This window comes from Carcharodon carcharias, chromosome 21 (genome assembly GCF_017639515.1).
Source record: "Carcharodon carcharias isolate sCarCar2 chromosome 21, sCarCar2.pri, whole genome shotgun sequence".
Taxonomy (NCBI): Eukaryota; Metazoa; Chordata; class Chondrichthyes; order Lamniformes; family Lamnidae; genus Carcharodon; species Carcharodon carcharias.
In genome coordinates this window covers 66,397,372-66,418,490 of record NC_054487.1, presented here as the reverse complement: position 1 = coordinate 66,418,490, position 21,119 = coordinate 66,397,372, and the positions used below count along the sequence as shown (strand labels likewise).

The 21,119-nt window shown below is 41.5% G+C and overlaps 1 protein-coding gene across 1 annotated transcript in view; it reads right to left on the bottom strand.

Moving 5' to 3' along the window:
* lrriq1 (leucine-rich repeats and IQ motif containing 1) overlaps positions 1–21,119 on the bottom strand; it is a 216,012-nt gene that overhangs the window by 16,567 nt on the left and 178,326 nt on the right. The window contains exon 25 of the mRNA XM_041215663.1: positions 11,265–11,394. Within this exon, the coding sequence (XP_041071597.1) occupies positions 11,265–11,394 (130 nt within the window). The remainder of the gene's footprint in view (positions 1–11,264; positions 11,395–21,119) is intronic.

Genomic DNA, 21,119 nt, shown 5'->3' with positions numbered 1-21,119 from the left:
TACGGACTTGAAACGTTAACTCTGTTTTTCTCTATCCACAGATGCTGCTAGACCTACTGAGTTTTTCCAGCATTTTCTGTTCTTGTCTCAGATTTTCAACATCTGCAGTATTTTGCTTTTATCTTAGAATTCAAAAGGAGGTCCTCTTCCACAGTGCTGCATGTTGTGACCAAGCAAGTTGTGTAACTTCATTGGAGAGAGGTGGCTGACCATGTAAAAACCATAAGTATTGCTGCAAAGGTCTAGCAATAATGCAGGAAAAAAATAATGACCTCATCAGGTCTGCTAAGGCTCCCATTCACATCTCACTTACTCTCTGCACAATCTTCCCCATCTTATTTTAACTCCAGCAGTACCAAATTTTTCCTGTTTTGCTTTCCATGCTTTTCATCCAATTGCAAATGCAGAGTCAGGATCTGCTACTGCACTCACAATCACTATCCATTCTTCTGCATACAAACCATCTTCACAACATTTCAGTAGGGCACAGATATTAATGCACTCCCACTCTTCTTGCAAGACAGCCTGGCAGAAATTATTTGATCAAGAAGATAACTGCCACTGAAGCAAGTGTTGGTACCAGTGGAGGAAACTCCCATCATCATTGTTAGGGGTGGGCACAAAGCATTGCAGATAGCAAGTTTGGTAGACATGTGTAGCAGATGGGTTAAGCATCCTCTCTTCCTTCTTTCCCTGTATGTGTCCCTCACATATGCTGCATGTCAAACTGGTGGTGCATAGTGCTGTCACTCATCTGCAACTGTTTATCCTTGGCACTTTGTGCTGACCCTTATCTGGTCCACTCTTTTCAGGTCCATTTGACAGCTGAGGAAAGGAAGCCTCCTGAATGATACATCGTTACTTGTCCTGACCTTAAATGAGCACGAGCTCAGAAACTGGTAGCCAAGACACTTTAAGTAGTAAGTTACAGGAGTTTATTCAGGGTGAATCACTGAATACAAGTGAGCAGGAACAAAAACAGGTGGAAGGAATGGTGCAGGAAACATATGACTGGAAGGCAACCTCACATCCTAGTTCAACTGCAGAGGACACCACTGAAGATTTCAGAGGCACAGCCTTTTAAAGGAGGATGTTTGTGTGCATGAACAACTCAAAGCACTCAAAAGCTCACCAGGGAGAATCTGCAACATGCCAGAAAATGTGGAGCTGTTACATGGCATTAACACTGAAATCATTCATGAAGAATGTGGTCACCTCAATAAACTCTGCAGCTGGGCACTCCATGTAGGAATCTATGGTACTGGTTATAGCACATTCAAGTCATACTCATACTGATTCTTACAGCTTTTGCTCCACCATCAGGTTTGCCTTAGGCTGGATGACTGAATGGATATGAGCTTCAATCAGATCACAGACCTTACACCAATCAGTGGGAGTATTGTGCCACAGGCTCATTAGAAGCAATGAAGACACGTTGCCCTCACTCACAAAGATGACATGCCTGCTCCCCTCTACCCCACCACATCTTCAACCAACACCTACACTGGTGTCAGGAAGTCAGCTGGGCCAGACTGTCTCAACCATGACCATCTCAGCAGCTCTCATCTGATTCACTCCCAACTTCTAGGCTGTAGTCACTGGCGGATCGCTAGAATAGCTAAGAGAGCATGTAAGACAGGCATTGGGAGCTATCACCATAGTAATCATTAGTATTGGCCCAGAGTTTTGCTCCCAGGTCAGGTGCACAGAGACTGGAGATTTCCCAGCTTTGCGAACCTGACCTTTAAAAATGGCTGCCAGAACCTCTAATTTTCAGTTTGGTGGGGCAGGGTGGGGGCAGGCTAGAATCGGAGTCAGTATGGGCATAGTGAGGAGGTGGGCCTGCCAGGGGTTGATCGACTTGGGTGCAGATAAAAAGCGGGCCTTCAGAAGGACCCATTTGCGAGGCTGGTCGTCAATGGTGAAGTCCCTGTGCCTCAGAGGAGACCTCATTGCCTTGTCAAGTGAATGTCAAAGCTGTAAATGTTGTCCAACTGTTAGCTGACCCTGGAATAGATGGCCAATCATGGACTTTCCCTCAGAGGATTGTCATTGTTGCATCAAAGTGCACTCAACTGAACCACTTAAACTATGGAGTGGGTTCTCAAGACACATCCATGAATATGGCATCATTTGACCACCACTACCTGGTACTGATATTCTGCAGTCATGTAGTTACCTTCAAGACTCAGTGGGTGAACAGTGTCATGCTCATTATCCCATCCACTTGCCCTCTTGCCACCCGTCTATCAGGTTGCACCCACACTGTTGACCTGTGAGCAGGTCCCTCACAGCTGTACACTATTACTGCACAACAGTTTGACTGAGAGGAAAAACCAATCGGGCTGTCAGCAGTTGCGGAACACAGCATTCTAGCTTGGAGTCACAGCCGTAACACAAACGGCACCAAGCATTTGCACAATCATTTTCTCCCCCAAACCTTACCAGTAATCATTGATAATATGGTGAAAATGGTTCGTAAGCACACAAAAGCGAAAGACAGCATTCTAACTGGAATGGTTCACAACCCTCTTCGCCTTTCATTTTTATGAATAGATTGTCACACAGAGGAGACGCAAGGGAGGGGATGGGTCCAGCTGCAGCACACTTTTCTAATCAGGACCTTCAAGATTTGGTGGAAGAGGTCCAGAAGAGGAGACCAGACCTCTACCCTGACGGCCGGGGTAATGCATCTGCAGCAACTAAGGCGGCCTGGATTCAAATTGCGGCTGTGGTGAGTGCAGCAGGAGACAATCAGCGCTCAATGGATCCAATGCAGGAAAAGGTTCAATGAGCTGCTGCATTTTGGCAAGGTGAGTAGCTTGGCTCATCCACACACAAGTACAGAGGATGCAGCTAAGGTGCGACACCTGGCACATATCTGCTTCAGCACTGAGGCTTGTATGAGTAGGCTGCTGATGTAGGTGCACATAGAACGAGCACCATGATGAACAGATGAGTGAAGAGCAATATCCCTCCATGCACTATTTTTCAGGCCAACATAAAGCTATGGGAAGAATTTTCAGGTTGGCAAGCGGGGGAGGGGCCCGCTCGCCGACGTATAAAATGAAGTGCAGTGATGTGAGAGCCGAGTTGGCTGTGCTCCCACCGAACTGTCAAAGGCCTGTTAAGGCCATTTAAATAGTCATTAAAACAATTAACAAGGCTGTCTGTCCAATCTTAAGGTTGGCAGGCAGGCCAAGAGCCCAGGCGCCTTTGCATTTTTCATGGAACCTCATCCACGGGCGGGATGAGGTTTCATGAAGGTTCCATTAATTAAATAAAATTTTTAATCAAAATTCATGAACATGTCCCAGCTTTTGTGACATTGTCACATGAGGGGACATGTCTTAAAATATTTCCTTTTATTTATTTAAATTTTTAAACCTCAAACTAATCTGCCTGCTGTGCCTCAGAGGAATTTCTGCGCTCTTCCGCGTGCATGCGAATCCCCTCCACCTGCACAGGGAGCGCTCAGTGCTTCTGGGCATGGGTCATGCTGGGTGGGCCCTAATTAGCCTGCCCATGTAAAATGGCATCGCGGCCCCGATCGGGGGTGCTGATCAGATTCGTGCGCGCCTGCCCCTGCACAAGCCCCCTGATGGGGGGAAATTTCTGCCCCATGTTGTCGTTGCAGACCAAAAGGGTGAAGAACGCCATGGAGATAGCCCAGACTTGGGGTGGTCAGCCTTTCTGAGACGTATCTGTCTCAGGGAACAGATGGCCATGGAGATTGCCAGGGTGAATGACCAGCTGTCTGCTGGTGATGGTAAATCGCTGTTAGCAGGTATAAAGGCGGTGTTGAAATCACCTTGGCATATGGTAATGTTGGAGGTCATGCTGTCACTTCATTGAACACAATAGGACATTGGCATGAGAGGAGTGCAATGATGGGTTTGCATCATAAGGGCAGCATGAGCATGCTTAAGGCAATGGCGTGCATCAGAACGTATCTCCAGTATGAGAAGGGCTGTACCTAAATAACTCCTTTTGTGTCTCACACAGGTCCCAGCTTTGCTCCCTCACCCCCTGGCCCAGATCATCCCTTGAGCGTCAAGAGGGAGAAGTGTCTTGGGAGGCAGTGTCACATCTTACTAGCCCATAAGCACCAACTCAGATACCAGCATGTTGGAGGGGTGTAACATGTGTATAGAGTCGATGGCACAGGGTGAAAGTCACCACACCAGAGTGCAGGAGGAGATGTCAGAATTAGAGACATATGTGCACAGTCCCCTTCAGAGGAGGGAGGAAAGTCATGATGATGCTCCAGTGGGCAGGAACATGGAGCCTAAGGAGTCACCTTTTGGGGCACAGTATTTACATAATGTGTGGACATCTGGTGGAATTCCCTGAGGCAGTGGGAGCTCTTGGACTGCAAGTGGAGGAGTCCATCATTGGCATGAACTCCACTTTGTTCTGGGGTTTCAACTGCATGAGCACTGACCATGAGAGATTGCCAATCTCACGGAGAGACATATGCAGCAGCACTCAGAGTGGATGCAAGAGCAGAGTCTCGACCTGGAAAGGGCACAAGCCTCCCTCAGTAGCCTGGATCAGTTTGCTCAGAGTATAAGTGCTGACATCCATGGAATACATAAGAGGTTGCATACCCTGAACAAGATGGTCACACTGTTGGCACAGCCAGTGCTGGAATGGATGATTGCTGCGCACCAGTAGCCAACCCCATCAACCCCACCGGAAGGCCACTCCAGGGTTGTGCAGGTCACTGAGGAAGGTGAAAGTACCCAGAGCTCCACAGCATCCTCATCTTCTTCCACCTCCCCAGCCCCTCCACCAGAGCCCTTGTCGACCGCACATGTGTCAGTGATCACAGCTGCCCATGCAGAGGTGCAGGGGCTGCAGTCTGATGGAGGCGCCGATGGGTGCTTTCACAGCGAGGCAGACCACCACGCTCCTCATTGCCATATAGCCTAAGAAGTGAGCAACCTGTCTCCACCTCCTCTGAGGCAACAGTGGGGCTACTTCGTAGGAGTGTACCTAAGTGTTGGGCGCCGTCTTGCCTACACCACTAATGGGTTCACCGTGGTTACACTTTTCACATTGCATATAGCATATTTGAGCACTTCTTGCATAAATTTACTTACACTGTACATGATTTGTTTGAACACTAGAGAGCTCAAAAAGATTGGCAAAATTATGAAAGTGGTTCTTACTGGTAATAATGAGGACGGCATTCTGAGGTCCACCTCGACATGTCGTCACCGGGGTCAAGTTTGTTGGCTGATTTGTGATTCTTTGAATGGCTGCTTCCTTCTCTGCTGTATTATATAAGATTCCAGAGTTGCAGAGATGTTCTTTGTATCTTTCATTGTCCATCCAAGCTTGACTTTAAGGAAGGCTGAATGATCTCGCTCCACGAAGAGATGCTGGGCAGCAGGTGCATCTCAAGCATGAATGCTGGTTGTAAGGCATTCATCCAGATTGCAGTGTTACACATTAGCCTAGCTGTAGGCATCACAGCTCGAGACACCATATATCCAGGTAATAATGGTCGTCTGCTGTGTCTACAACTTTGGCTGTGTTTGCATTCCACGTGTCTCAGGATGTGCAGAAGGCAAAGGTATATGGAAGCCATGGATTGCATGAGAGTAATTTGCATGAGACATGTCAATTGCACCAGAATAGAAATTCTACTCAAATATCTTAGCTAATTTCGAACAGTTAAGTCTGTAGAGTTGAGATTCTGATTATTTCACAGGAAGAGATTGAAAGTGTTTTGGAGAACAGGCAAATTAAGATCTAAATGTTCTACAACCACACAGATTAAATGATGGCCAACAGGTGTTTTTATGGATATTCAGTTTCCCCCCGCTTCAGGGAAACAGGAAGCCACCGCTAGATGTGCATCACATCAGTCCCAAGTTCTTCACTCATAATATATAGCTAAGATTATTTTGGTTTCTACAAATCTGTTTTCAATGTAATGGTGAACATTTTGGAAGCTAACAGAAGGGTATAATGTCGTCTGAGCATAGGAAACAGCAACAATGTTGCAATGCCTATTTAGCTTGAACTAAACTAGTCTATAACTAAACTAATTCTATGTGACCTTCACACAGGGAGATTGAAATTGACTAATCTCAATGTGGACTCCTAAAAATCTCTGCCATATATCACAATTTAAAGAATCAAGGGAGTCATATTGCAAATCTTCAGGATAAGGATGATGATGGTTATCAACTAGTATACAGCATATCCATAGCCCCAAAAGTCATCGCCTATTCAAGAAATGTTTCACTCTGTAAAATATATGTCCATTTTACCCTGGATTTTTTTCAATGTTGATAGTCTACAATGACTGATTCTTGGAATTCTTGCACACAATGCAAAATATTAAAACACTTTTCTTAAAACCCTGTCGAATTTTGTTTGACCACGTTCATTGCATGGATTGAAGCAAAAAAGGAAAGGACACAATTATACCGCAGAATTGGTATGGTGTCAAGTGGAAACTGCTATAGTCTGATAATAAACTTGCACTAGAAATCTAGATTCACAACATAACTTGGGAGCAAAGTGAGACTGTGCAGGCAATGGTTTCACACTATTTGAATTAACACTATGGATTGTAAACATTATACACGATATGGAAAGTAAAAACAGTTTGAGGCTGAACTAGAGTGTGTGCAATTTGGGGTAATTTATGACTTGAGATGAGCTTTCAACCACATACCAGTGGCATCACGAAGACTATTTCCATCTCTATAACATTGCCCGACTTCACCTCTGCCTGAGTTCATCTGCTGCTGAAACCCTTATCCATGCCTTTTGTTACCTCTATGCTTGACTATTCCAGTGCACTCCTAGCCGGCTTCACATGTTCTACCTTCTGTAAACTTGAGGTGATCCATACCTCTGCTGCTTGTTTTCTAACTCACATTAAGTCCTGTTTACCCATCATCCCTGATTACTGATCTACACTGGCCCCTGGTCAAGCAACACCTTGACTTTAAAATTCTGGTCTTATTTTTCAAATCCTTCTATTACCTTGACCCTCACCATCTCTGATCTCTCCTAAACCAACAGCCCTCCAAAATATCTGTGTTCTTCTAATTCTGACCTCCTGAGCATTCAATTTTACTCATATCTCCATTGACAGCCATACCAAGGTCCTAAGCTCTGGAATTTCCTCCCTTTTTTCGTCCTTTAAAACACTCTTTAAAACCTATCTTTTTGACCAATTTTGTGGTCATCTGCCCTAACGTGGCTTGGTGTCAAATTTTGATTGGTAACTCTCCTATGAAACACCTTGGGACATTTTACCAAGTTAAAGGCACCATGTAAACATAAATTGTGTTGTCTTTGGAATCTTCTGAATTGTGCAGGATGTCTATTTAAATCAAGCGCTTTTTAAACATATGAATGAGCTCTCTAATTTTCCCAAAGTAGTTGCATTATGTACCAAAAGCGACATTTACTATGGGAGTCATGAAAAAAAGAGGAAATATTTCAATATTTCACTAACTGTAATATGCTACAAAACATACAGGTACTTCCAAAAGATCCAGAAGCTGCATGGACATTGAATAGTTTTTCTAGTTGTTTCCCAATAGGGATTTTAGTTGTTTCCCAATAGGGATTTTTTCATGCAGTCTCCAAATGCCTCATCATGTGGACCAGCAATCTTTCTGCCACATCCTCCTACTCAAAATATTCAGCACGAGCCTGTAGAATGCAAATTCCAACTTTATGCTAATGTGTGTATTTAGTTCAAATATTTTCTGCCTCAATGACCACAGGAAGTTAGGAGTCTTTTTTTAAGCCCCGCAAATCTCCAGTAATCCTCGTGCAGCTTCAATGAAGACGATAACCTAGCTGTTTTCTGTTTCTCATGTGAATACTAAAAAATATTTTTATGAAGGTGATTAGGTTGGACACCGCATTTATATCTTACTTAGCCACGATTTGTTCTGTCCCTTTTTTCAGTTTCTGAAAGTGTCTACCTAGAGGATTACATTTGCTCGCTTGCCGATACCTACAACAGGATCAATCCATGAAATGGCATAGCTCAATAGAATCACAGTGCTAACTTCCAAAGGCACTATTCAAAAGTAAACCAATTTGACTGGTACACAAGATGTGTAAGTTTGTATATAAAGGATTTCCTAGGAAACGGCCACAGAACCATTGTTAAGGATCCTATTCCATTCTGTGAAAATGATAGATTTACCTCCATATTCAGAGTTGAGGCTAGAATCCATTTCTTACTTCTTTACAACTTTATGATTCACTAAGGATGATCTTTCAGTTGTAGCTTTGAATGGGTACCAAGGTGCCATGCCCATCATCTGATGCTATGCAGCTTCATTTACTAAGTCATTTTTGTAACTACCCGAATGAGTTGTACTTTATTGTTTTCTTCTAAATATCTATAATAGATACTGTTTGAAGATCTTTCTCTTATCTTGCTTTTTGTTGAGGAGGAAATACATGAAATGCTACAGAACCATTGTGAAGGTAGACAAACAGCAACTTGCAGTTATATAGCATCTTTAATGTAGTCAAACATTCCAAAGTGCTTCACGTGAGCATTATCAAGGCAAAATTTGACACTGAGCCACATAAAAGAGATGAGATATCAAAAATATAGTCAAAAAGATAGGTTTTAAGGAGCTTCTTAAAGGAAGAGAAAGAAGTAGAAAGGTGGAAAGGCTTAGGGAGGTGATTCCTGAGCTTAAGGCCAAGGCAGCTGAATGTACAGTCATCAATAGCTATGGCTGAAGGACGGAGATCTCTCAAGGAGCTGTAAGGTTGGAGGAGGTTACAGAAAGACAGAATAGCAAGACTATGGAGGAATATTAACACAGTTGAGAATTTTAAATCTGAGATGTTGGCAAACCAAAAGTCAATGTAGGTCAGTATGCCCAGAGGTGATGGATGGCAGGATTTGGTGCGAGTTAGGAAATAGGCAGCAGAGTTTTGGAATTTATGAATGCACAGTGGGAGGGCAGGCCAGGAAAGCACTGGAATATTTTTCTTCCTTTTCTTTTGCTGGTTTGCTTTTTTTCTTTCTTTATTATCTTTCCTTTGCTTTTGGATGGCAGCAATTCATGATCCTATAAATCACACCTCCTCTAGACACATCTTTTCTTTCTTGTCTCACCAACATTCCCTTTCTTCTTGCATCATGAAATCTTTTATAATTTCATCTCTCCTGCCCACCACCCTATCAGAAACCTCATTCATCCTTTTTCCCACCCTCTGTCTTTCATTTGCTCAATTACATTTCAAACTTTTCCCAGTTCTGATGAAAGGTCACAGATTTGAAATGTTGGGCTGGATTTTCAATTGCTGGAGGGTCAGGCACAGGTGCCAGTGTAATTTAAAAATCGGGTTTCCGGAAGGCATTCTTCGATCTCCGTGCATTCAGGATGCACTCCAATTTTCAAAGTAAGGGCATGGAGGAGAGGAGGGAGTTGTGAACTCACTCACCTCTAATTAATGGCCTGTTAAGCTGCTTGAGGAGCTTGCTAATGGCCTGGGGAGGGCAAGAATGGAATTTCAATCTGAAATGCAGCAAACCTGAACTGTCTGTTGCACGTTGCTGCATAGCTGTTGGGTTCAATGTGGGGAGAAGTGAATTTTTTTTTTAAAAGGTGAATAATGTCAGAGTCAGGGTATCTTGCACCAGAATGTGTGCATTACATCTCATTTGGCCATATGGCTGCTTTTGTGTGCGACTATGCTGGCCCTCCGAGGCGCTGCCTGTTTTCTTTGGCATGGCTGCAGCAAGCCCAATCATAGCTGCTGGCTCCCTTTGCCATTTATACACTGCAGGCAGCTCCAGCCTTCTGCTAACAGTCAACATTACTAATTGGGCACCAAGCTCAACTCTGGCCCAATTAGGCCATTTACATTTCAAATGCAGCATGCAGTCAGGACCCAAAAATTATCTGGGTGTTGGATTCCTGACCCCGGTTTGAAAATTAAGCCCATTAGCTCTGTTGCACTCTCTGCAGATACTGGCAGACCTGCTGAGTATTTCCAGCATTTTCTGTTTTTTTATTACCTAAATATTCAATTCTAAAGGTGACAAAAGCATGGATGAGGGTTTCAGCAGAAGATTGGCTGAGGCAGAGGTGTGGGGGGGTGGTGGCGGAAAGGGCAATATTATGGCCGGAGACTCTGGAACGTATTTTTTGAATCACATTTTCAAACAGATGTTGTGGCATAACTAGATCAATAGCAGTTACCATACACCATATTTTTTAAACTTTACTCAACTAGTCTGTGCATGTGGAAATTGCTCATAAGGGAAAATTTTTAACTGGCTACCCTGGAATAGAACTTGCATTGTAGATTGGCCACCTATTACAGGGATGTAAAATCAGGCAATTTTCTTAAAACTGACTGTGCATATTGGCCACTTTTTATGCTCAGGCAGCAAAATGAAAATTTATTGCTAGTTTGTCTGTATAATTACAGAATGTAAGGGTTGAATCTTCCGGTTGGTGTGTAGGCGGTGGGCCCTACACGCTGACACGTAAAATGACGTGCAGGCATGTGTCCCGACATTATTGCACTTCATCTCGATATTTCGTTCGGTGGGTGCATGCCCACTGAAATGTCAACGGCCTACTAAGGCCATTAAGAAACTAATTGAACTAGTTAGGAACGCTGCCCATCCAATCTTAAGGTCGGTGGGCAGGCGAAGAGCCCAGCAGCCTTTGTGTTTTTCAGGAAACCTCATCCGCGAGCGGGATGAGGTTTCCTGAAGCTTTTATAAAATGATTAAATAAATTTTCCAAACTTCACAAATATGTCCCAGCTCATGTGACACTGTCACATGAGGGGACATGTTTAAATAAATTTTTACTTCGTTTGAATAGATTATAAAACATTTAAACAGTCTCCCCAAGGCAGCTCCGTGCTTCAGGGAGATTTCTGAGGCAGCTCCATGCCTCGGGGAGATTTCTGAGGCAGCTCTGTGCCTGAGGGAGATTTCTGCGCTCTTTCGTGCATATGCGTGAAAGAGCGCAGGCCCTAACTCTCCCTCCTTCCCTCGCCTGCACAGGTAGCGCTGAGTGTTACCGGTCGCGCATTACGCTGAGCTGGCCTTAATTGGCCCGCTGGTGTAAAATGGCGGCGCGCAGCCAATCCCGGGCGGCGATCGGCTCCGCACCCAGCCCGCCCACTATAGGAAAAATTCTCCCCCAAGAAGACATGAATTGCTATGGTTTGTCATCAACTCTATTTACACAGCAAAGTTCATATTATCTGTCAAATAAACAAAAAGTTCTTACTTTTTCATAATTCTGGAATTTGTTTGTTCATCATTAGCCACCTGAGTATGAAGCCATTGGTAAGTTAGTTCTCTGCTCCTTTGCAGTATCTCTGTTGAGGTAGTGTCTTGATGAATGAGTTCTTCAGGAGCTGAATGAAATAACAGAATAAATTATGACTGGTACTAGGCAAATAAGTAACCTCAGCAGGTCTTAAATAATTGTAATTTTAAAATCTAAATCTTATTTATTTTTAATTTTTTTTAAAAGGTAGATGCGATGTCACCAAAACCCTCATCCATGCCTTTGTCACCTGAAAGTTTGATTCTCCAACATGCTCCTTCCTGCATGCTCCAACTCCACTCTATATAAACTCCAATTCAGGCGCTTGTATTCTGTTCTTATCAACCCTGTCTTTATCAACATGATCTAGTTACCTTGCCTCCTGATTGCCTCTATTTAGGCCCAAAAATGAAGAATGGCAATATACTTGGAGGCAATCATTGTCCTTCAAATGTAGCCCAAAGTTAGGACAATACTTTTCATTAAAAAATTGTTTAATCAGCTCTGAAGAATAACTGCATGGGTTAACAGCACAGTAAACTGCTGGGAGGAGCAACTGATTACTACACAGTAGAACTTCAATTGCCAGCCAAGATCCCTTCATTATGGTTATTAAAAGAGATATATTATATATTATATTTTATAATTAAATAAAATGACTGTTCATTCTTAAAAGTAACATTTTTTACATGCCCAAAAAGACAAAGATAATTAATATAGTTTCAAAAGCTTTTACGTAGCAGCAATTGATTCTTATCCTGTGTTTATATAAAATGATACCCTGCAGAACAATAAAGTACACCAAAAACAAATCTTTATTAGACATGTGATGTGGAAACAAGTGATGCTCTGGACGTAGAATAGTACTAAAGACAAACGTCTATGTTGGTTTTCAAGTATTCCACAACCATAGCAATGAATGGAGAAAAAGGCAGCAATCCATATGTGATCAACGATGATCTTATTCTTATCAGATTTTTTTCTTTAGCAAAGCTGCTTTTATTTAAACTGATATGGTAAGAGTAAACATCCTCTGCATCCTTTCATTCTCAATGACGACTGACTCATAGCATCTGGCATTGCATGCCTTCAGTGACTGCCCCTCTCTTTTTTCTCAAAGCACCTTAATGACCTTTATTATGAAAACTGCAAACAATATACGTTCAAAACCATTAGCTATCCGGATCTTTGACACGTATACACACAACAATGAATTTGAATAAACTGTTAATAATTCTCATTCAGCAACTGAGGATTAAGTCATTACCATTAGTACATCAGGTTCCTTTCTTTGAAACTGAAATATTTCTTGTTAAATGCAAATACTAGTCAGAGAAAACCATAACTGGACAATCAGTTGCCCTAAATTAAGTCTTCTCATATAGCCTTGTTTTCACTTGCTTTCTATTGTGTATTTTGGATCACAAAATAAATTACTGTTGTCTAATTTGCAACATTTTCAGCAGTCTACTGGATTAGCAAATTTCGGAGTAAGTAGAAATAGTAACTGATTCCTGCACCAGGAATATTTGTGCATGAAGGCTTATCATGAAGATCTCTCAGGGATCTTGTACAATCGGAGGTCACTATCTCTGCATCAGAAACAATGTCATGATATTAAAGAATGAAGTCATTCAGAGCTATGTCAGTGACAGTCATTGAGATCAGGACCATCTGCCATTAATTTTCTCAAAAAGGAGAATAATAGACACTCTATGCATTGCTTAGAAATTCCCCACTGAATAAACAAGACAAGGTCATTTGTAGGTTAAATTTTGTCCGAGGTTTTTTCAAATATTTGTGAAGAGCACCATTTCTTATTCTAATAAACATGCTCCTATGGACTTTTTTTATCTAAGCTCTTTATGCATCCATAAATATAAAGAAATGGTTTGAATAAACATTAGGGGCATGGTGATTAACTGGAAGCATGCTTCAACAAAGACCTTTAATAGTTGAAGATTCAATCCTAAAAAAATGATGTAGCAAAAAATATTTTAACAATACTGGGTTATCACCTGTGGAAGAGTTATGTGGCACACTTTAACATTAGCAATTTTTCAAAGCTTTTTGATTATTCCAAAATTTCACTGCTTATATTCAACCTAGCATCAGCAGGAATAATAATGACTATTAATTGAGCAGTCAGTTCATATCACATGAGAAATGCATCTTGCAAGAACATCTTTGGTTTAGGATTGTTAAAAATATCTTGTTAAGCTCAAACTGGTTAAAGAATATTCCACATTACTAGTTTAATATATTAAATTCCTATATTAAGTTCCACTGTCAAGACGAAAATATCAAATGAATTCTGCCAGGTACTGCATTAACTATAATTAAAAAGTTATGAAAACATTTCATTCCAATCATCACAGTGCAAAGTTTAACATATGGAGGGGATATGAGAAGATGGGCCTGGATCGTTGGTTTGCAGTTAAGTCTTTTGTAATTTGTACAAGAAATAATAAAGGCATTGAGTTAAAATAAATTTCATTTATTTACAACAAATTAAAGTAAGTATGCCCATGCTTTGGTAATCCATGGATTTTGCTGGCCTCTTATTTTAGCCATTTTCATCAACTCTGAGGCCTGGCATATTTGCGTAACTAAAACAGGAAATCTCGCTCTGATCTGAGGCCATCAAAACACCTGCAGGCAGATTTCCATGTTTATTTTTAACAAAGCTTAGAAAAGAGTCTAAACATTCTGGCACCTCACTGGCAAGTGCAGCAGAAAACTTGCTAAAATTAACAGCCTTTAGTGCAGATCAAAACCTCATCATGCAATGGGAAAAAGCTGTAGGGCAAAAGTGGACACAGGCAGGTATTTAAGTTTTCAGTTCTAAAGTAATACTGACTGTTCTTATATATAGATATAGACATGAGCAAAATTTCTTTGAATTTTGATTTTTCCTAATGTGAGAACTACTGTATTTTAGAATTCTAACCATCTATGAATAATAAATACATGCAAAAGATGCAATAAGAATTTTTTTCTCCTAAAGTAATTAATTACAGTGGACAACTCTTTATAACATGAAACTGAAATACCCAGCATGATCTGAAGGATGCAACTTCCAGCCAAACTCTTCAATCAGCATGCTACTTTCAGCTGCCCAATAAAGCTAGTCGGTATTAGTTTCTGTTGCTGTTTCGAGTCTCTTCTAGTATTTATGGCTGAAAAAGTAAATATTCAAATTCACACAGTAGCAGTCAACTTTGCTGACAAGTTGAAGAAAATGATGTGTTTGCACATCACCCCAAATTGGATGATGCCTTCTCAGACCAGATTACCTGACCAGGACTTCCAGGATCACTTTCAAAACCATAATGGCAACGAGCTCCTGACATGGAATATGCCATTGGGACCTCATTGTTCAGGTGGTGGGAATATTTTGGTGCTATTGCAGGGCTCTTGTTGACTTTGGTGGATGGTAAGGCGGGGGGTGGATAGTAGTGGTGGGGGTGAATATATTTTAAATATTAATTGACGCAATTAAAATTACCAAAATGTTTGCCCCAAAAACTACCAAAAAAAAGTAGGGTCAAAGTTAAGTATCCAAAACTAACCTCAGCTGAAATATAATCTTCAAATGGAGGCTTGAATTTCACAATGAAAATATCTAGGGGCTCCCATTAAATGTTGACTTCCCTTAGCACAAAACTTTCTGGTTGACAATGCATTTTTAAAACAGCCAAAATTCCTGTATGAATTTTGGTGAATTGTATTTTTGCTTTGTTTGCATATTTAAGTGAAATTCTTGCCTGTTACAAAGAGAGCTTCTTGTCGCAAAGTCCCACCTGGCTGGCAACTGTGGCATAAAAGCCCCCATTTTAACCCTTTGTGCCCAAGGAGAAGAGGACATGTGGGGAGTTAAGGTAAAGACAGAGTAATTACTTGCCCATTAACATTGCACTCCTTCCTGCCATCAATTTAACTCCCAGGTTTTGGGAAGCATCAACAGCATTTGTTGCCTCATAAATTTGCAACAGTTGGAGTTCTATGGTGCAAATAGGACTTTTATGTGATTTTAATTCACAGTTGGATGAGACTCAGCCAATGTCAGTGCTTCAGAGAATCCTGGCAGCAAAACACATAAGCGCCAGATGAGACCCAGGATGGAAGATTTTAGTCAGGAGGAATAGGAGTGCTTCATGGACTCCACAAGAAAACCTTGGCTCTCTCCTGCTCAAGGACTGTTCCCTTGGGGTCCCTTATGGTGTCTGCTAGCCATCCAAGATTCTGCTCCCACCCGCCGACCATATAGCGATTCCCATTGGATTTCGGCGGGAGTTGGAACTTGAACACAGTAAGCAGTCACAGAAGTTGAAATGTCTCTGGGCCTCACGTAGTAGTGTGATGTGAACAGGCAACCTGCTATGGTCTCTGCACATGTGGCCCAAGTTAAAATCAGGCTGAAGTATTGGAAAAAGCATGCCTACAGTGTTTAACTAGTTTGAATGCCATATTTCCAAATGATATACTCAAATATGAAACATTGTATCAAAAATAAAAGAAAATCAAGCGCATTTTATATAAGTGAAACACCAATATGCTAGGCACATTTTCAATAGCAATAAATTTTCTGTATCTTACACAAATATTGCATATAATGTGGGCTTCTAATTCAAGAACTTATGATATTTGGCCATGTTTTCCATAAACAATTACCATACTAAATTGTCTTATAAATATCTTCCATTTTATTTTGCTTTATCAGTCTGACACTGCTGCTTCAGTCTCTTACTAAATGGCTCCATGTCACTCCCAATTCTGTCGCCATTTTGTATATAAAGAATTGTATTAACATGCAATGAGCAATTACGCTAATTTAATGAATACTGCAAACCTGTAGAATAAAGGGAAACAGAAGGATAAGCACTTCTTCTGTGGAATGCTTTGAATCATGCACTGCCACAACTTGGGAGACGTTTCCTTGTGTAAAAACTATTTGTTTTCATCATTAGATAACAAGGGAAGAACCGTACAGTTGGCTTTCTTGCAAGGCATTTCAGGAAGGATGATGACTGCCACCAAATTACCCAGAATTTTGTTTCATTCAAAATAATATTGGTAATATATAGGAATCAAAATCTTACTCAAAATTAAGTACAAGCTCTATCAGCTCTAGGGTGGCCACTATTTTGTCAGCTTACCTAGAATGTACTGCGCAAAGTATCAGTAGGATCATAAAATGCAATGCTGTGAAATCATATTTCTCTACAGCAGAGAAGCACACAGCACAGAACCTTTCCTGACATATTTCATTTGTCAACAAACATTTAAAATTTTTCATTTTTTTCTTAAATGAGGCAAAACTCCTTTTAAATGCTATTAATGGTTAACATAATACAAAACACAAATGATGATGTAATAAACCTATCAAAAACCAGTATCAAATTTTGGTAAATAGGTGCTTAAAAAAGTAGGTACACAATTCACTTCAAATTTAATCCCTTAGCAAGTGGCAAAGCATTTAAGCAAAAAGAAAATGAACTAAATACTGTGCATACACAGCACAACTCCTGCAGTGTTTTACAGTTCTTTGAGAGGCAATGCTGTGAACTAGGCTTGCACTCTGCCAGAAAAGTGGCTCTGACCCATAGAGAGCTCCTTGAGATCACCAATGCCTCAGGCCTTGCTGCTTTCTCCAAGAAGTCTTATGTTTCAAGTATCAGTTTAGATTTCTTCTGGAGATGATTAACACAAACACAACACAGATTTTTTCCAAGTTATCCAACTCCATGTGTTTATGTTATTCTAGTTCTTTTCTAGATTTTGCTGGCTGTATCTACCTGCTTGAAGTCCCTATCATTTTACACCCTAAGAGAGCCATTAAATCCATAGTTTCACAAACTTATATATTTCACTCATTGATTACGCACAGCTATGTTATAATTGTCTTCTACAGATGTGAAACGAATTGAAAAACAGCTTTCATAAACAATATTTTCCCATTTCAACACTTTCAACTCTGTTGTAACTGCTTTAATAGTAATTTTGACAGTTGGTGGCCTCCAGTCATATTTTTCAAAATTATGTGTTGCATAATCCCAAACTGTCATTTAAAAAAAACACTGGCACAGCCATTGCTATTGGAAGAATTTAAATGAAACTATGACAAATTTAATTGAAAAGTTAGAATTGAGTGCTGCATACATCGTATTGTCTTCCCTCTACCTCCGTCTCCCCACCACTCCACCCCCAGCCCTGAGCTCCCATCCTTTTACCCTTTTTGGGCCCCACCACTGAATGCCACCAAGCTTCCTGCTGCAGCCTGGAGGGTGGAATGACTTAGACCATGGACTTCTGTATAATTACATTCAATGAAGCAATATGACCAGCTGACAGGGAATTCAATACTGGATGAGTTGATTTTGACAGTTTTTTTACCTCATACTGGTAAGTGTCATAATGCTTTTATAAATTAGATGAGAAATGTTTTATGGCTCCTGTAGAAACTAGGAATTTGAATAAAACAGAGTTCTCCATCTTGTCTCCCAAGTCACACAAACAAGTTATGGAAGTTATGAAAATCATTTAATAAGCAGCAAAAATATAATGTGATGTACAGTCAGTCAATATTATTAAAAGGCCAACATTTTAAAAAGTATAAGTACTGAAAAATGGATCAAAAAATCCATGAGGCCGCCATTTGGGACAAGGAAGTAACTTTAATAAGGCAGACAGGTGCTCATGTCATATTTTGGGCAGATACCTCTTCTATTAGGTTGAAAACAGACATGGAATATGTTGCTTTTGAGAAGCAGGGGTACTAGGGGAGTCAGTTTTGTGTCTCCCATCATAAAATGGGGTGAGACACTGAAAAAAAGTCCTGGTTTTTGGAGGGTCCAATATTGGCTTATTAACCCCCACATTGGCCCCAGATTCATTATTCAGTGGGCTGACATGGCTGGTTTCCACAATAATAGCCCGTTAATGCTGGGAATGTGCAAACCCCAGTCCTGGGAGTCTCCACCCCAACAATGTTCCATTTTACATCATTCGTTATGTTTGGAGTTTGTAGAGGTTCACATCATTATAAGGCTCCACGGAAATTCCAAGGAAAGTTTAGGACCTGGCATAATTGATACCATTTTATTTCTTGATCCTCCTTCCACACTCCAGCTTGAACCCTAGCTGTTGAGTACGTTGCAAATGCCTCAGATCTTTAGTCCCGATATGTTTCAATATGATTCTTTGTGCACAATAAACTTCAAAAAAAATTCATTCACGGGACATGGGCTTCGCTGGCTGGACCAGCATTTATTGTGCATCCATATTTGCCCTTGAGAAGGTGGTGATGAGCTGTCTTCTTAAACCGCTGCAGTCCATGTGGTGTAGGTACTCCCACAGTGTTGTTAGGAAGGGAGTTCCAAGATTTTGACCCAGTGCAATTTTAATGCTCTCATGCTATTTCCAATCTGTTAGAAAGTAAGTGTTGGGAAAGTTGGGCAAAGGACAAATTTACCACAAAGACATACAACCCAGAAGTCCCAACTGTAGTGGCAGAAAAGGAATTACTATTAATAATCTAATGAGGTGTTTAATATACTGAAGTTACAAAGCATTGTTTAGGGCAGATAAGCATCCAAATACATCTGGCAGCTATTCGTATCCTTTGCATCTATGTCAGGTGCAAACATGGGGCAGCAACGTATAGAAGACGGGTGGGATCTAACTGCGCCTAATTTTCTTGCTGGATTGCCACAGGGGTGATCCATTTTGAGGGGTGCCCAGATGTGGTCATTTAAGCCTCGTGCTCAGATTGTGAGTATCTGAATAAAAAGCTTGCAAGGCTGAGATAGTTTTCAAAAAAACAGTCCAAGTAGAAAGATTTTTGAGGTTGAAGCCCTCCTTTGCTGCTTTCAGGTAATGCAGAAGGCCCCCAAGTTGGCTTCTCAGCCCTCCAGCAGCAGTTGGAATTTGGCTTCAGTTTTAGGAACAAGACTCTGCCAAGAGGTGGATCTACCCCTGGTGTGCATCAGACCAAAACCTGCAAATAGCGGGGGAGGTGATTACAGAAGGAAGGGTTAAGTCAATAAGGAGGAGCGGTGGACTTCACATGACTTAGACTCAAGTTGGGGAAGAATTGCAAGGGCATAGTTTCCAGTTACATTAAGGTAAAAGCAGAAAGGACAATATCTTGTGATTGGCGAACATCTATGCATGAAGAGAACAATTAATTTTCAAGTACTGCGCGGTTCCCAGATGCATGCTAAGGCACGGATTTTTAAAAAAACAGATCTTCTGTTGTTGGTAGTCAACAGAATGAGGAGGGGAATGGTTCAACTTTGGTGAAAATCATACAATATGGCAGGTGAATGGTTCCCATGTCCCATTTATGAAAATAACTCAGTATCTGAAGAGGGGGGGTGGGGTGTTTCTCAATCTTTTTCATCTTTTGAGCAGGCAGCTTGAATGAATGTAGACAGGAACCACCTTTGCTGATTTATCCTATGTCTATGACGTGGTGTGGCATGTAGGCATGCTGCTGAAACTCTCCAAAATCATCCGTTGTGTGAAAACCCTACAACTAATCAACTCCATGAATAGCAACCGATAGTTCCTTCTGCACTGTGGAGATCAAATCAATCGCCCATGTAAAACCAACAATGGGCTCCCAAGGGATCATCCTCGCACCAGCTCTCTTCAACATACAGTCTATACGACTGAGCCCCCCACCACCTCCACTAAGTCACAGCTCTTCACATATATTGACGACTTAGCTCTGGCTTTCCAGGCTAAAAAACGTCAGGTGATAGAGAAAATATTCACTAAAGGACTATGTTCCCTGGAAGCCTACTTCAGAAAATAGAGACTTCAAGCAAATGCTGCCAAGACTGTTGTTTCAACCTTCCACCTGAACAACTCAAAGGCCAGGGAAGAACTTTGTGCCCAGTTCTGTGGAAAACCAGTCACCCACGACCCAACACCAAAATAACCTGGCATCACTTTTGACTGTATGCTGACCTACTGGCAACATCTCCAGACTGTCAGAGCTGAAGTCAAGATGAGAGTGAATCTCACGCAGAAACTGGAGGGTACTATCTGAGGCTGCTAAACACTGACACTACATACTGTTCACTTGTCCTGGTCTATCTGACGGCAGGGTACTGCTGCTGAACCTAGTTAAGGAGCCGCCAAGTGAACGTGGTAGATATCGACCTCTGGGAAATCATTAGGATTATTTCTGGAATGTTGAGACCAAAACTGCTCGAATGGCTTCTCCTGCCAGCACACATTGAACCTCCTGATGTCTGCAGGGAAAACATCCTCCTCAAAGAGCACTACCACTGACAACCAACGAAGTGCTCTCAATGACACAGGACCTCAAAAGAAACCGAGGCACCCATCTGAAATCCCGTAGCCCTGACTGGAACACACCACACTCTATAAATTGATGATAGCCTCACCTCTGATGACACACCTAATCTTCCACAGAAAATCGGGACAAACCTCAAATGCTTGAGGACGGATTAGGGAACACATGGCCACTTGTTCCATGAGGAATATGAGGAACAGCTCAAATTGTGATTGTGGCCATCCAAGTCAGACCATTGCCCATATACTGAACTTCTGTCCCGAGAGGTCCATTTTTGGTTGCAACTCAATCACTCACATTGTGTCAGCTGAAGCCATTGAATGGATTGTTAACCTTGAAATCTAATTTCCCAGCCATAAAACTATATACCATGCCACGGATGGTCTGAATTGGATCTGTGAAAGGTACAGGTGTCTCAAAGCCGGCAACGTAGAGACCAAGTCTGTGCTGGATATCGGATCTTACCAGGTTTTGGGTCAGGTGGT